Source organism: Electrona antarctica, assembly GCF_951216825.1.
Source record: "Electrona antarctica genome assembly, chromosome: 15".
Taxonomy (NCBI): Eukaryota; Metazoa; Chordata; class Actinopteri; order Myctophiformes; family Myctophidae; genus Electrona; species Electrona antarctica.
Window position 1 is genome coordinate 21758271 of NC_136796.1, and position 17121 is coordinate 21775391.

The 17121-nt window shown below is 44.5% G+C and overlaps 1 protein-coding gene across 1 annotated transcript in view; it reads right to left on the reverse strand.

The window, feature by feature from the left end:
* Positions 1-16776, reverse strand: part of LOC306937985 (voltage-dependent calcium channel gamma-7 subunit-like) — a gene marked incomplete at both ends in the record, with an annotated part of 29821 nt that extends 13045 nt beyond the window's left edge. The window contains 3 exons of the mRNA XM_079522007.1: positions 4449-4589; positions 9388-9477; positions 16581-16776. Coding sequence (XP_079378133.1) covers positions 4449-4589; positions 9388-9477; positions 16581-16776 — 427 coding nt within the window. The remainder of the gene's footprint in view (positions 1-4448; positions 4590-9387; positions 9478-16580) is intronic.
* Positions 16777-17121: the final 345 nt, after the last annotated feature.

Consider the following 17121-nt stretch of genomic DNA (forward strand, 5'->3'; position numbering starts at 1 on the left):
CGTTTCACCAAAATTGTTTGTCACACATGCATGCATAATTTCATCCAAAATTCAAATAGATTTTTTTTTTACAGATTCATTTTGAGTTCCATTAGAGCTTTGCTGTGTCACTCCATTGGAGAAACAAATGGGAGTACATTGAAACAACTCATTATATCTGTAATTTGATAAATAATGAGATTGTTTTGGCTGTCCAGCCTGCCTCAGCTGGCAACATTTACCCCCTGACGGTTCAGTTCTAGTATAATGCCTTTAATCAGAACAAAGCTTCACTGAGCTAAATGAAAACTGCTCTCCACACTCGTCGGATGAAACACAATTTCCCCCCGCGTGCCTGTAGCAACGCAATCAGGTCAGCGGAGCCCTGTAGCTCGCACGTTGGAAAGCAATTATTTGGAATTAAATTCTGTTCACTTTTTACAGCCGTCAGCAAGAGCAAGGTAAAGTCATTTTAGGAACAGATAGGGAAACCGGGAGGAAATCTGCAAATCTGTTCGTGACTTCACAGCGGTGGGAGCAAAATCAGACAAAAGGATAAAAAGTTCATTCCAAACAACAGCACAACGGCTATACCACCCAGCTCTCAGCACCTTTCATTTAACTCTGTATCGCTGCTGTCCGGCAGAAACTTCTTATCTCCATATTTTAACTTTTTGTGTTTTTTGGAAAATTGCCATACTTGATCATACAGGGACTGTGCATTAGTCCGACATCCCGTTAGTCCGACTACGTGGCCGGTTAAGACTCACACCGTGGCTTCTGCGTGCGGTTATGGTTAGGGTTAGGTTTTGGGCATAGGGTTATATGATCGGACTAATGAGCGGTCGGACCAGTGCCACGCTACCGATCATACTACCCGATCAAGCTTGTAGATCTGCTACTTTTGATGCTTTTGAATTAGAATCCTGAAAAGTAACCGTTTTGGACGTATGACGTTTCTGCCCGACAGTACATTCATTGTAATTTCCAATTAGGTTCTTTGCATTTCCGCATAAACCACAAATAGGCCATACATTTACATAATTCAGCAGAGGGGTTTTTGTTATCATCACAGTCCAAGTAGGTACTCTCACAACTAATTACTTTATGTGTAACACTCTCCTCGCTATCTCGATACACTGCAACGCAACAGAAAATAGTTAAACACACACACACACGCACGCACGTGCCCACGCGTACACATACACACACTCACACACGCAGACATACAAGTCAATGTTCTCTTTGTAATTGACAAAACCAAAGATGCTTCGTCGCCATAATGATCTATTACAAAACATTATTGTAATGACTGCTTGTGTGAACGCATGCAGAGAAGAAGTCAAGGAAATGGTCAAGTAATCATTTTGTTTTTTTTGTACACAGTTAATCACAGGCAGACATTACATGGTGCCGATCAGTTTTAGACAACTACCATAATGAGTGTCTGTTGGGTGGAATCCTCATTATGTCCAAAACTGTTACTTTTCAGGATTCAAATTCAAGAGCCGAAAAAGTGGCAGATCTACAAGCTGGAAACGTGTCTCTTCGCACTGCATTTCCACCTTACGGATCTGCTACTTTTGGTGCTTTTTAGTGATGCTGTAGTGTGATCAAGTAGGCTCTACTGAGGGCGTTAATTTGTCACCTGTGAAAGGAAACCCGTCACACACGCGTCCCCATTTTTCCTACCCGATTTCGTACCAGTGAGGGGTGAGAGGGCGAGAGCCCGGTATGCAGATTCAAACACACTGCCTTATTTACTACAGAAAACCACCTTTACAATTGTTTTAGTTGCCTTAGGTTCAAGATTCATAGCTTGTAATATGCTATTGGCTGTTTGGATTCTTTTTGGAAAAATATAAAAAGATACTCATGGAAAGGCTATATTATTTTAGAAAGTATCTAATGAAAATCCTACAAAATTTACTGAGTTGAGTATACATCTGATTTATTGTTTAAGTAATTTCAATGTGATTTGAAATAGAATGATACACTCGTCTACTATAAAACATCATCACTTTAAATAAACCAATACACGATAATACAGTACATTCAATCTTTACGAAATAATATAAATTAAGGTAGACAAAGAGGCAGCACACTATGCTATTTGTTAATTTGTCACTTATTCTTCGTGTGTGTGTGCGTGTGCGTGTGTGTGTGTGTGTGTGTGTGTGTGTGTGTGTGTGTGTGTGTGTGTGCGCGCGTGCGACACGTGCATGTGTAATCCTATTAATGTAACCCTCAGAGTGTAGATTTGTACACTTTCAGAGTCACAAATGGATACATTAACGGATTAATCCATTATGACCCGAGGCAGATTCTACAAATGTCTTCTAAATCCAACAGTTTTCCGAAATTATTAGTGGTTCTCAAACTTTTTCATATCAAGGACCCCCAAATGTATGTATTTGGCCACTGACCCCCCCATCTCAAAATATATTGTTCCAGGGACCACCAGAACAAATTGTTACAAATTGTCACGAAAAAAAAATGCAGTTCTACAAGCTCGTAGTGCGGCAAAAAGTGATGTGAGTTGTATATAACACGCATTGTGTGCTTGTAGATCTGCTATATTTCGTGAAGAGACTAGGGGCTCCATTTTCGTCACCGCTAAACCCCTTATCCCTAAACTCCTTTGCCTTTTTTACTATTTTGAAAAACATTTTTGAATAGTTCAACTAGCCAGTGTACATTGACACATTGTGAGCTTGTAGACTGTCCATTTTAACTATTCAAAAATGTTTTGCAAAATAGTAAAAAATAGGCAAAGAAGTTTAGGGATAAGGGGTTTAGCGCTAGGGTTTAGCCCTAGGTGTACTGACTGAAAAAGAACGCAAGTGACATTGATACATTCCAAATATTATCAAAGTATTCTGAGGCACCCCTGGACTTGTCAAGACACCCTAGGGGTGCCACGGCACCCACTTTGAGAAACCCTGGTCTATGGTACCAATTCATAATTCCATGACCTTTCCTGGGACATTTCAACTTTTTGCATGAATGCCTTCAGACATTTTCAAAAGTCAAACTGGGAAATGTATTCAGACAGTATAACTGTAAGCCACGGCAAGACGCCGCAGGGCATGATGGGGAGTCGCAAATTAATGAATCTCCCTCTCCTCCCCCGACATTCTGCTCCAACATGGCCACAGTGAGCATAGTGGAAAATCAATCAGAAGTAATTTCACACGTATGATTATGTTAAAAAAAAAACAGTTGTTGATGAGTCTAGCCTAGGGGAGAAACGGGGTGAGGCAGTTACATATTCTCATCTTATATTCAAGGATGACAACTACATTTACCTAGAGCAGGGGTTCTCAACGTTTTTGGCCGGGGACCCCCGGAAATGCTTTGGAAATGTCTCGGGACCCCCGCCCCGCCCCCTCCCGACCCCCAATATAAATTGACTGCTACAATAACCTTAAACAATTTTGGGCGTGAACCCCTTTTGGTGTTTTAAGCATTGTTATAATTTAGCTATTGAAAAATAGCAGATCTACAAGCTCATAGCGCGCCACCGAGTGGCGCGCTACGAGCTTGTAGGTCTGCTATTTTTGAAAAATCGTGAAAATAAATTTTAAAAAAAAACATTTTTTTTTTTTTTTAATAATTTGGGGACCCCCTAAAATAATTTGGCGACCCCCCGAGGGGTCGCGACCCACGGGTTGAGAACCCCTGACCTAGAGTACGTGGGTGACTCAGGGTGCAAAACATGGCTTTCCTTCCTATACTGTACGAGTATGGATAAAACATGGCTTTCCTTCCTATACTGTACGAGTATGGATAAAACATGGCTTTCCTTCCCATACTGTACGAGTATGGATAAAACATGGCTTTCCTTCCTATACTGTACGAGTATGGATGTTCTACAAATCGAGGGGTCGCACCAGGCCCCTAGAAGGGCTGGCCTGCAACGTTGAAGCTGCCAATACCCTACTGGCCAAAGCTGGAACTGCAGGACGTTCATGGAGGTGGACGAACGTTCAGTGACATCATGACGCAAAAGTGCGTGACGTAGGACAAAAATGGTACTCCCAACGCGAGCCAACCAAATATATAGAGGCACTTCTGGCAGAATTCCGGGTGCTTCAAAAAGTTCAAACTGAGCAACTTCCATTGAAATGAATAGCTGGGGGCGGGGTGAGTTAACTTTTTTTCTTCTCCGTGTCTGTACAATGTACAATGAAGGACAAATGGCACTGACACTGACAAAGGCTCGATAGCGGATAACGGATATCGCACCAGAGGAGTCAGAGCGTGGTGGTAACAAAAAGTTTATCTACCCGTTCTACAAATTGAAGCATATTATTCTCAAATTCTTTCAGTTTTATTCCATGTCTACTAAGAATAGGTTGGTTCGTCAGTCTGTCCACTTTGGTGACAAAACAAAAATGCCCTGGGAAAAACTACTGGTTGGATTTCCATGGAACTTTCCATGGAATGTGCTGTGCAGCATGAGTTACCTGACAGGATGAAGAATATTCCGGAGATAAAGGCGAGGATGGTGCGCTGGGGCCGGATGTGTCCGATATTACTGATGACGAAGGCTGTGAAGACGAAGAGCAGCGATATCATGGGGAAGGGCGTGGCCGTCCTCACCATCTCTGGACAGAGGATGAGGAAGAGAGAGGTGAAGGGAGGAAGGCATTTCACATTGAACTCGACACACTCTCACTCGCCACAATGCACATTGTGACGTCTTGGGACAAATGGGACCAAACGTCAAACGTTTGCCCGGACGTGGGTGCCCTTGCCGTGCAGAATGTCAAGAATTGTGTACTTTTATTGTGTAGTTATATTCCTAGTGTTTCCTGTCTCCTCTTGTTGCTACCTGTCTTGTCTCTGCAATTGTATTTCACCTGTGTCTTGTTTAGTCTCAGCCAATCATGTGTTGATTGTAGTTATGTTTTACCCGTGTCTATATTCTCTGTGTATTTAAACCTCCCAATTCAGTGTTCCCTTGCCAGTTTATAGTTGTTGTCATGGTGTGTCCTGTCCTGCTTTATTGCCAGCTTGTATCGAGAGTTTGATAATAAAGGTAGTTGTAGTTTCAGGAGTAGATACCACCCTCTGCTTAGCTGTCACTCTGTTCTCAATCACCTCCCGCCTTCACTCAACGGCAACTCCCCATTCACAATCACCTGTATCCACTACACCTGCCTCCTCTCACCACAGCCAATCCCTGATGCATTCACCACAGTATAAATGCAATCTCTCTACCAACTTGTTTGTTCTGCTTCATGACAGACCAAACATGGGTTGTGAGTACTGCGCTTGTAGATCGGCTATTTTCGCTATTCTTCAAATGTGCCATCCTCCTTCACCCCAACCTCCTCCTTCCGCTTCGATTGTCTAGGAATCCAGGGGGGCAGTGACGGAGCAGAGACGACCAACCGCTCATCGCAGAGCAACGATGCCTGTCAGCTCCACAGACTACGCCCCCACCCTGAGTCTCGCCCTACCTTGGGTTCCTCACCCCGTTCCACATTCATCTCATTATGTTTCATTAAACTGTTAAACTTAAGTAGAGGTATGGTCTCTTACTAGTGAAATCATCAATGAACTTGTCTTGTCTGCCTGCCTGTGTAGTTCTGCACTTGGGTCCAACACACCAACACCAACACAGAATCGTAACCCATTACCCCCTAGTCAATATGTGCTTTATTTGACCCCTCCCAGTCAACGTTTGACTTCTAAGAAGTCACCCATTTTACCTCTTGGGAGTGAGAATGCGTTGTCAAATCAACATTTGTTCAGTTAAACAATCTCTGTCGCTTTTAATCAAGCGACATATTGCTTGATACTTTTTCCGTAGCCTACATGTATTACTGTAGGTTTTAGTTCCCTACTCCTTTCTAAACTGCAGCGCTGCCCTTTACCGCCACACAATAATACAACCGTGCACCCATGAGGAAAGAGACCACAGTTCTGTGTCTGACATTTACAAAGGTATACAAAGGATTTTCTTTACGATTCAAATGATTAGAATACCAGGTCTCCATGTATGTTGTGTGGGGTTTTTTTTTAGAGACGGGCGACATATTAAGCCATTAAGACATGAGGCCAATTCTGCAAATCATTTCTGTCGGGTGGAGAAATCAAAACGGTTGGACATTTCAGGATTCAACTTCAAAAATAGCAAAAGTATCAGCTCGACAAGCTTGAAACCCAGCGCATTTGAGCTTGCGGATCTGCTACTTTTGATGCTTTTGTGTGATGCTGTATTATGATCAAGAAGTTAATTTAAGAAAAAAGTTTGAATATGGAGTTAAGAGGTTTCTGCCCACAAACTGCCTTCTCCTATTTTCACAGTTTTCAATGGGTTAACCTTTAATCTATTCAAACAGAAGCAAATGTGCTAAGTGGCAAGTGTACAAATCCATGTTTTATTCAGTAAAAGCTCCTGGCACTGGCAGATCAACTGTTCCTTCATGGCTGAGTCGACCGGACTCAGAGGATGTTTCTTAAACAGTGCAAGGAAGATAAAATGGCATTTCCCTCCAGTGCGGTCCCAAAGAAACACATTATACTGCACCCTGCTCAAGTGCTCAGACGCTTGAGTTCCAAAGGAATTCATAGTGTTAGTGTCAACATTATGAATCATTGTAAGAGTCGCAGAATACCAGGAGACTGCAGTTCTGCACAATATACTGTGATGAAAGAAGTTTGAATGTCTACATTGTTAATGGTTGAAAAATATTTACACATTATAACTTGCATAGTTAGTTATCTATAATTGTATTAAACAATGTACTCCTTGAGTTAATTTACAATGAAGCTGAGAGCACAAACTACGGAACTACGGAATATACATTACTGAACCTGAGGGGGGGGGGGTATTGTCTGGGGAAAAAACATAAAAAACGTAGATCATTCACGCAATCATCGAAACGCGATGACATCGCAACCCCCCCCCCCCCCTCCCCCGAATTCATGGAGAGTTTTTTTGTTCCTTTTTTGTCGCATTCCTAAGCCAATAATTTGATTACCGGCGGAGTAATGCAGGCTTGTGTACTTGTTTGTTGGAGGTCAGCAGTCCTACTCATACTCTGTGTTCGGGGTGATGCAGGGATGTTGAGTCCTGTGATATTCCACCTTTTCCACCAGTCTATCAGTGGAGCGATGGTGGCATTCAAACCTACCTTCTGTCTTGGGTTGGAATCCTTTAGTTTTTTAACGATTCCGGTTCCTTAACGATTCCCTCTGAACTGTCCAATTCCTTAGCAGTTTGTTTAACGATTATTATAGGGGTTCCAAATGGACCCTTAGAAGTCTGGAACTCTGAGTGTACAAATGGAACCAAATGAACCCATATGGATCCATAAAACTGGTTCTTGAAACGGTTCCAAATGTGATAGAACCAATTCCTCCGGTTCCTCAGTGCTGGATCTGGTTCCTCCGGTTCTGATCACAACCCTATATTGGCCTTGATGGCAGCTTTTAACATCAGACGCTGTAAGAGGCAAAGGTTAAGACCCCTGGCTGGTCAGCAACATCCAAGAGCTGCAATATGCAGATAACTGCGCACATCTTTGCCTGCAGCTGCCATGCTGCATGAACTGGATATCATGTCTTCTTTTTACCACTCAGTCTCACGATTTACCCCCCCCCCCCCCCCCCCCCCCACCCCAAAAAAAACAAAATAAAAAACTGAAATCATCATTCAGCAGAGGTCTCCAAGCGTCCGCCTGTCCTTCCAGTATCCTTCCAGAAGTCAGCATCGACAGCAACCCTGAAGGTTGTTGCTACCTCGGCAGTATATTAACATACCGCGTGGATAATCGATGATGGCAACCAGGCCCGCATCAAGCTAGCCTCCTCTGCCTTTGGTAGACCTCGTGTCTTTGAAAACAAACATTTAAGAACACCAACGCTGTCGCTGTCCACAGGGCTGTGTGCGTGCGTGCGTGCGTGCGTGCGTGCGTGCGTGCGTGCGTGCGTGCGTGCGTGCGTGCGTTGGCGTGCGTGTGTACATGCGTGCGTGTGTGTGTGTTGCTTTATGGGTCATAAGCAACGGGACTACCTTGATGCATTTGACACCAAAGGACTCCGACACATCAATCATTGCATCACCTGGCTTAGCAGGACTGAGTTTCCCATGCCGAACATCGCCCAACGCACTCCATTAGCTCCATGGAGTCCATTAGAATGGAGGCACGACCCCAGTGCAGAGGACAGTCTGGTGGGTGGGTCTGCCTGGATGCCTGGCTGCCATATACCGCCACTAAAACCTTTTAAAAAGGATTTTAACGATTCTGGTTCCTTAACGATTCCCTCTTAACGGCACAATTCCCTAACGGTTCCCTTTAGCAATTCCTATACGGGGTTCCAAAAATCCAAATGGACCCTTACATGTCTATAACTCCTCTAAATATATATATATTTTGCCACTATTTTGCAACCCATTTTTTCACCCAGTGTCTTATCTATAGTAATGTAATCCTGGGCGCTACACTTCCTCTGCCAACCTGGGGGTGCAGCGGACTGACCTCATGCTTCCTTCTATGCATGAGGAGTCCAAGCTGCTTCTTTTCACCTGACAGGGGAGAGTTTCCCCGGACGGATGTAGCGCGTGGAAGGAACACGTTATTCAGACCAGTTCCTTGCCCCTCCATCAGGCGCCCCGGCTGACTAGAGGGAGGTAGTTTAGAGACCAGTATTACTGCATGTTTTTTTAGGGTACCTACTCTAGGGGACACGGGGAGAACATGCAAACTCCACACAGAAAGGCCCTTTCGCCAACCCCGCCTCGGGTATGGGCACTGATGACGCGGAGCAGAGAACACGCCCCCAGCGCCCGCAGTGTCCGCAGCGGGTTTGAGAACCACCGGTATTGTAATTGTACAGCAGACGTGAAGTCCACATACCAGCTCTGACAGCGTGATAACAAACAGGTCCGGAAACGGTTCTAAATGAGATGGAACGGATTCCTGGTTATTGGTTTCTCGTCTCGATGTTGGATGTGGTTCCTCCTGCAAAACTAACCGCAACGAGGTGCTTCATGGACAGTTTCTGTCAAGCCAGCAAGGCCTTGGTGGTTAAAATGTGTTGTATACAGATCAGCTGAAATGGACCTGGCGGTGGTGCCACACTGGGGTCACACACCTTGAGGAGTGTGTGGCACCAGCGAAGACTCCGCCTGCTGACCCAGGCCTCACATGGCCCAGTGCTGGCGAGATATGTGGTCCTGCAAATGGGCTTCATCGCAATCTACAGTGGCATCGACACCAGCACTGATAGCCACTAACATCACGGTACGAGTATTAGGCTGTGTCATCTTCATTAATGATGTAGACTTGTGACGTGTGTGTGTGTGTGTGTGTGTGTGTGTGTGTGTGTGTGTGTGTGTGTGTGTGTGTGTGTGTGTGTGTGTGTGTGTGTGTGTGCATGCGCTGTTCTCACTGAGTATGTTGGCAGTGTTCTCTGTGGTGATCTCAATTTCCGTATCTGCCGCGAAATACTCGGACGCCACACACCTCCCGTTCTCTGCACCTGAGGGGACGAGAGAGAGGAGAGAGATAGAGAGATTTATTAAATAACTTTATTAAATAACGCCCCATGGCCGTTTGAAACAGGAATTAATGCACTAGTGAAATTATATTATATTATACAACATATAAACCTACCACTAATCAAAATAGACATACAACTAACCAAATGAAAACTAACCAGAACAACTGCAACAACATCAGACTATTCTATTCAAACCATAAGACCACACAAGAGAGAGAGAGAGGGGAGGGGGGGGGGGGGGGGGGGGGGGGTTGGTGGTTGGAAAGTAATAACAAAGACAGATGGGCTAATTAAGAAAGGTATTTCTATTTAATTAAACACGAAGCAAGCTTTGAATTAACCATTTAAACCCTCCGTTGACTGGATTCCCCCAGAGCTCTATACTTGGTCCGCGTCTTTTCACCCCTCCTCTAAACCAAAATCTCTTCACTGAGAATAGCCCCGATATATAAAGCTTACAATGTCTCGCCACACCTCGAGGGCCATCGGAGAGTCAGTGATAAAGAGTAAAACAGAGGGAGAGTAGAGATGGACAGTGACAGGGAGACTGAGAGAGCAACCAGCCCCCCCAGGGCGGGTGGGGGAGAAACGACAGAGACAGATTGCAGGAAAGGGAAAGATGGAGATAAACGCGTGAGATATAGTCCAAGACAGGCAGAGACTGAGAGCGAGGGGGAAGGTGGGACAGATAAACATAGACACGAGAGAAAAAAGAGAGAGGATGGAAAAGTCAAAGAGAGCCAGACAGAGAGACAAAGACATTAAGTTTAGACTTCCCATTAACCTCAATGAAGGTGACACTGTACACAGCCAATCCTGACACCTGATGTATACTTAGTTGCATGCGTGCCACGTGTCTCGCCACCGAAAATAGCCGATGCAAGCGCACAGCGTGTCGTGCCGTGGCAGGCCATGAGCTTGTAGATTGGCTGTATTTGCTGCGAGACATGATGCGTAACTAAACAGAAATCGGTGTGAAAATGCACCCATGAGGTCCTGGCCGTCCATTTCATTTCAGGACTTTGCTGTGAACGACGAGACATTAGCACATTCTCTCCTACAATAAAAGAAAAGGACAGAGGCTTCAAATGCTACTTATGACAGTGAAGGACGCTCACACACACACACACACACACACACACACACACACACACACACACACACACACACACACACACACACACACACACACACTGAAGCTGTACAGTAGGAAACGTAATAGATTTGATGAAAGGAAAATAAATCAACGGAAGAAACACAAGCACGGTTAAAAAAACAGCGGCGGAGGAGAACGAGACAGACGAGAACAGACAGATTCACAAAACAGACAAGACAGACAGACATTTATATCCGATAACAAATAAAATGGGATGACATGCATGTTGACAAGGATGACATCTTGCAACTATGAATCGGCAGAAGCTGAGGAAGGTCTAGGGCTAGTGGGCTACATGACCGAAACGTTGCTCCTTATTATATAATTTCTCTTGAATGTGCTGGCAGTTTTTATTGTTGATTCCACCTACTGTTTGTTGGCCATGCTATTAAACTTTAACTGGTTGTGCGGAAGTTCTTTTTCATTTCATTGTATTTCTGAAAACCTTCCGAAAAAATGCAACTCATTGTTCTAAATTGCTCCAAATTATAGGGAACATCACAAATGTAGAAGTTCACAATGCATCGCATTGCAATTTTGCTTTTCACTATAATTGAAAAATGGCATGGGATATTCAATTATTGCTGCAGGTCGCATTTACTATGAAATTGTGCATTTCCCGTCAGTCAGTCAGTCAGTCAGTCAGTCAGTCAGTCAGTTGTTTGGTTGGTTGGTTGGTTGGTCACCCCAGGATGGTCATGCCTTGTGACATCACATGACATCATCAGGGATGGAGATCCTTGATGTCATCAATATTAAGTACATATATGGGAATGCCCATATATGGAGATCCCTGATGTCATCAATATTGGCCAGCAACTGTACATCTGACCTCAAACCTCAAGCCCTTTGATCTCCATATGTGGAGCTGACCTGTTCTGACATTCCATATGTTGATCCTTCCCTATCCATCCTTCCTCTTCGATGTCTCCCTTTTGACTGATACCTGTCCATTTAAACTCTAGACGGGCCTGCCCCAAAGTTATTAGTGCAGCCGCGCCCGGGAGTTGAGGAAAACTAGAGTTGTCAACTGGCCCGAAAATTAAGGCCCGGCCCTACCTGAGCCCTCATCAAACCCTGTACACTCAAGACACTGCCCCCATTGCCACACTAGAGTTCTAGTGTGGCAGCATTTTTTCTTTTGTCAACAAAATTTTGGCGGGCCTTGCGGCGTCACATATTTTACACTTGATTGCATGAGCGCGACACCAGAGCCAACCAAACATAAACTTACTTGTCTTTTTGTTCTACTGTATCTCTTCTCTCCCTAACATTTTACTAGTCAAAAATTTGTATTTGTCGAAATTGTCAAGTATATTATTTTAGTATATTTAGTCATAGTTTTAGTCATCATAGCTTAGTTTTTATTTAGTTTTCGTCAGTGAAAAAAGGTAGTCCACAAAATTGTTAATTTGTCAGTTTTAATCGACGAAACTCGCACACATTTGCTCTCTCCCTAGCTTCCATGCAAACATAATCTCTCTCTCTCTCTCTCTCTCCCGACACACACACGCGCGCACACATGCAAAGTATTCAGAGAGAACAGTTCCAGATGCCACCAGCATCGCCTGCCCTTTCACCCGCTGCATCCGCCTGTCAGACAGTAGTAGGAAGCATGGCTGCCCTCCCAGGAGCACATCGCATCATCATCGCTACTACAAAGACCAGATAGAATATTAACCAGAGTCGTTCCTGCTGTGTGTGTGTGTGTGTGTGTGTGTGTGTGTGTGTGTGTGTGTGTGTGTGTGTGTGTGTGTGTGTGTGTGTGTGTGTGTGTGTGTGTGTGTGTGTGTGTGTGTGTGTGTGTGTGTGCGCAATGGGGTGTGTGGGGGGGGGGGGGGTGTAGGAGGGGGGTGTCTGTGATTTATGCAAATGATGAAACAACCTGCAGAGAAGTGAGAGACGAATTAACCACTTAAAGGGATATTTCACTTTCAAACGTGTTTGAGGTCATTTTATCATCTACTCAGGCTTTTGTGAACACCCCAGACAGTTTTTTAAGTTGCTTGATTCCGTATTTATTAGATATTTGATATTAATTTTATCAGACACTGCCCCTGCCTGTACAAACCCATTGTAACTTCAAAAATAATAATTTCCCCCCAAAGATATAAGAAATAGATTGAAAATCACACGGCCCCCTCACACATTAGGACATTATAAGTCACCAGAACCAAGGATGGGTGTTAAAATGGCATTCAAAGTTAAAATGGGTTTGTAGGAAGCGGGCGTGTTTGATACATTTTTGAGAGGTGCAACCACTATAGTGAGCTATGTGTGTGGCTGTGTCCATGGGTCTGTCCCTGGCTGTGTCCCTGTGTCCCTGGCTGTGTCCCTGGCTGTGTCCCTGGGTCTGTCCCTGTGTCCCTGGGTCTGTCCCTGTGTCCCTGACTGTGTCCCTGGGTCTGTCCCTGTGACCCTGGCTGTGTCCGAGCACGAAAATAGCATTATAGCGTTTGTTCACCTGCACCAAAGTGTCACTGTTGCACAGCCTAACACACAGACACACACAGGCCAGGGAGGAGGGATTGTACAGTACAGTACAGTACAGTACAGTACAGTACAGTACAGTACAGTACAGTACAGTACAGTACAGTACAGTACAGTACAGTACAGTACAGTACCACTCACTTCAGACAGGTCTGATTTTTGAGGGGCGCAGCCCCATCTATATACAGCTTTAATGTTTTTGAGGGCCCTCCTATATACAGCTTTAATGTTCGTCTTTCAACGATGCTTGTTTAAAGGAGAATTCCATGCTAGAAGGCTTTCTTACCTTTCTTTGTAGTCGTTACGTCCCCACCAAAGAGGTCCAGGGTTTTTTTTGTGCAAAAACTCCTTATTGGCTATTTCCCCTACCATAAGCCCTCAATGAATTGCATTGCATTGAATGGGAATTGAATGGGGCTATGGGGTGTTGTGCTAATTCGCTTATTTCCATCGAAATAAGTAGTAAAGTGTGCCGCTTGGGATATTATTTACATTATGAAGAGAGGATATATACAAAAAAAAAGAGATGGAAATAAGCGAATTAGCACAACACCCCATAGCCCCATTCAATTCCCATTCAATGCAATTAATTTAGGGCTTATGGTAGGGGAAATAGCCAATAAGGAGCTTTTGCACAAAATAACACCTGGACCTCTTTGGTGGGGACGTAACAACTACAAAGAAAGGTAAGAAAGCCTTTTAGTATGGAATTCGTTTGTTTTGAGGACTAAAACAAACATTAGCACCCGCTGCTTAAACAAACATTATGTTGTAATTGATGTTGTAAGATGATAAGAGCGCCCCTCACTTCACACGGGTGTGATTTTTTTCCCCTTCTAAATACTGATTCAAGCTTGAGTAGATGTTACTGTTAGAATGACCCCACACATGTTTGAATGTGACACATTCCTTGAAGCACTTACTCGTACATTTGTACACTCTATAGGTATTCTGTGAATGCTGGATTATTTATAGGTATTCTTAGGATGTATTCCTCCTGAGATCATTTCACATCATGTGCTCTGGTGGTCACTCTGTCAGGGCACCACCCCCTGCTGGTTGCATTTTAAAGTAATCTAAGCTACTTTTTTATTTCAAGGACATTATTCCCAATTTGCTATGCATTAGGCCACAGAGCTCCATTAGATTTTTTTGAGCGGACCAGCCGCTCTAATGTACAGTTTTGCCTCTGTCTGTCCGTTTGAGCACGAAATGTCCATGACATCATGTTGTTGACATCATCAGACGTTGTCATTGTGATGAAAGGCACCGCTCACTTCACACAAGTGTGATTATTTCTAGTCGTTGGGGACCCAATCTACAGTATAACATACTTAGTGTTAGACTGCTAACAAATGGAACCAAATGGACCCTTACGCATCCATTTGGTTCCATTTGTACACAGAACTAGTAGCCTACTAGTTGGACTCCTACCGTATTGTGCCGAATATAAGACAACTCTGACTATAAGACGACCCCCATTTTTCAAGATTAATTTGTGGAAAAAGAACATTGAATGTCAAATAGTATAGTCCCCGATTATAATACAACCCTGTTTTTTTGGGATATTTCCATTGGAAAAAACGTAGTCTTATGTGTATGTGCAAGAGCCTTAATGCGTCATACATATCATGAACAAAACCTGGAGACTTGACATTCAGTAAGGGGTGCCTGGTAATGTTGAAATGGAGCATTTACACTTTTATAAGCCTGCACATTATGTGGCAGAGTCACTTTCATTCATGAATGCAGATTCACTATACGAGACATGAATGCATATTATATAAAACAAAATCAGTCACAAGATGTATTTATTGGCCACAGTGACATGACGTCTCACATCACATCGTCACAGACATTTGTCTCCATATATATGGGCATTAAAGCCCCCATATGGACCCATATGGACTCCCATATACTGGGAGTGTGTGTGAGGCATGGCCATATATGGAGTCTAGGTCACTGATGTCAGTATACTATGACATCGACATCCGGGTTGCCATGGTTACTCAGTATGTCAGATTGTGTGAGTCCATGTTGGCATGGTTACCACCACTGTTGACACAATACATGGTCTCCATATTTGGACTTGGCTGACTCATCGTGACATCATCATCATGATGACAAGTGCAAGTGTAAAAAAGCTGTGTGGTTTCAGAAACGCAAGCAGATGGATATACACCCTCCGAGTGTCCACATTGGAAACATCACATCAGTAGAGAAAGCAAGCAGAACCAAAAATGGAATGTTTTAAGTTCCTCCTCAGAATCTTCATGTTTGTCTTCAGCGGCGACCTCTTCGCGGCTGGCGCTGCCGGCCTGGTCGCAGGCGTCTGGATGAAGGTGTCTCCATCCTCCATCCCGGGAGGTCAAATCGGGGATGTGCAACTGGAGCAGTTCCTGAGCAATGTGCTGATGGCTGCGGGGCCAGCCCTGGTCCTCGTCGGCCTCCTGGGATGCTGTGCCGCTGCCAAAGACAGCAGGTGTCTGCGGCTTCTGTTCGTCATCGTGGCGTTGATGGCGATCATGGCACAGGTGGCTGGAGTGACGCTTGTCCTGGGGTTCCCTGGGAAGCTGCCCGACCTCCTGGGCCCTGAAGCAGTGGCACTGATTGAGGAGAACAAGGTTCTGCCTCTGTCAGTGATCGGCGGCGTCATGGCTCTGGAGGCCTTGTCCATGGCCTCCTCCATGACACTCTACTGCATCTCAAAGAGGAGAAACCAATACAACTAACTGGAGGAGAGAAGAATGGTCATTCTTTGGAAGCATGCAAGTGGCCTATACGTAAATGACCACTGCATGGTGGAGGGGTCGGTTGGAAGAGGACTGGACTGGACATTTAAAATATTAGCAATTTCTGTAGATGTTCAAACATCTAGTAAAAAAAAAAATCACACTCATGTGATGTGTGAAGCATGAACCCATGCACTGTGGGCTGTGGCTGCCATGTGATTTCAGATTCACTGCCATGTTATGAGACATGAATGCAGTGTGTTATTGTACAAAACAAAACCAGTCACAAGATGTATTTATCGGCCTTATGACATCTCACGTCGTCATTTAGTGCCCTCAACAAACATTCCATGGACTTGGCTGGAAAAAGATTTTTGTTAAAAGTGCTCTAAATAAACATTAAAAGTCCATTGACTTGGTTGCCATATGACGCCCTTTCAAAAGCCATGTTACCGGCCCTTAAAAAAGAAAACAAATCACACCCGTGTGAAGTGAGGGGCGCTCTTATCATCGCACATCATCATGACGTAACATGCCGATTTGCTCAGACACATATGATGTAAATTCTCCATTCACTGTCAATGGGAATAACATTTTTGTGTAAGACAAAAATCTACAGTAAAAGCCGAATATAGCACCCCTCAAAAAAAGGGAAAAGGGGGGGGGGGGGGGGGTGGGGGGGTGAAGGTGGTCTGGTGACTGACCTGCCACGAAGCAGACCCTCCAGAGGCCGGCGTGCAGCGACATCTTGACCTCCATGGTCTGGTTCTGCTGCAGCACGATGCCTTCCTCCATCAACAGCCAGTAGTCGGTGGACACGGCCACGCCCACCAGCAGCAGCCCGCACGCCCCGAAGACTGAGGAGAGCAGCGTCAGAGCCCGGGTGCTGAACGAACTCATCTGTTGAAGAGAATCACACTTTAATAAGGGAGAGCCCGGGTGCTGAACGAACTCATCTGTTGAAGAGAATCACACTTTAATAAAGGAGAGCCCGGGTGCTGAACGAACTCATCTGTTGAAGAGAATCACACTTTAATAAGGGAGAGCCCGGGTGCTGAACGAACTCATCTGTTGAAGAGAATCACACTTTAATAAAGGAGAGCCCGGGTGCTGAACGAACTCATCTGTTGAAGAGAAACTATACACTTTAACACAATCAGTGCCGGAAGTCCTTCAAAATAGGAGCTCTGGGGTGCCGGAAAGACCTGGCCGCTTTTACTCGGAAACCCATGACCCGGAAACAAT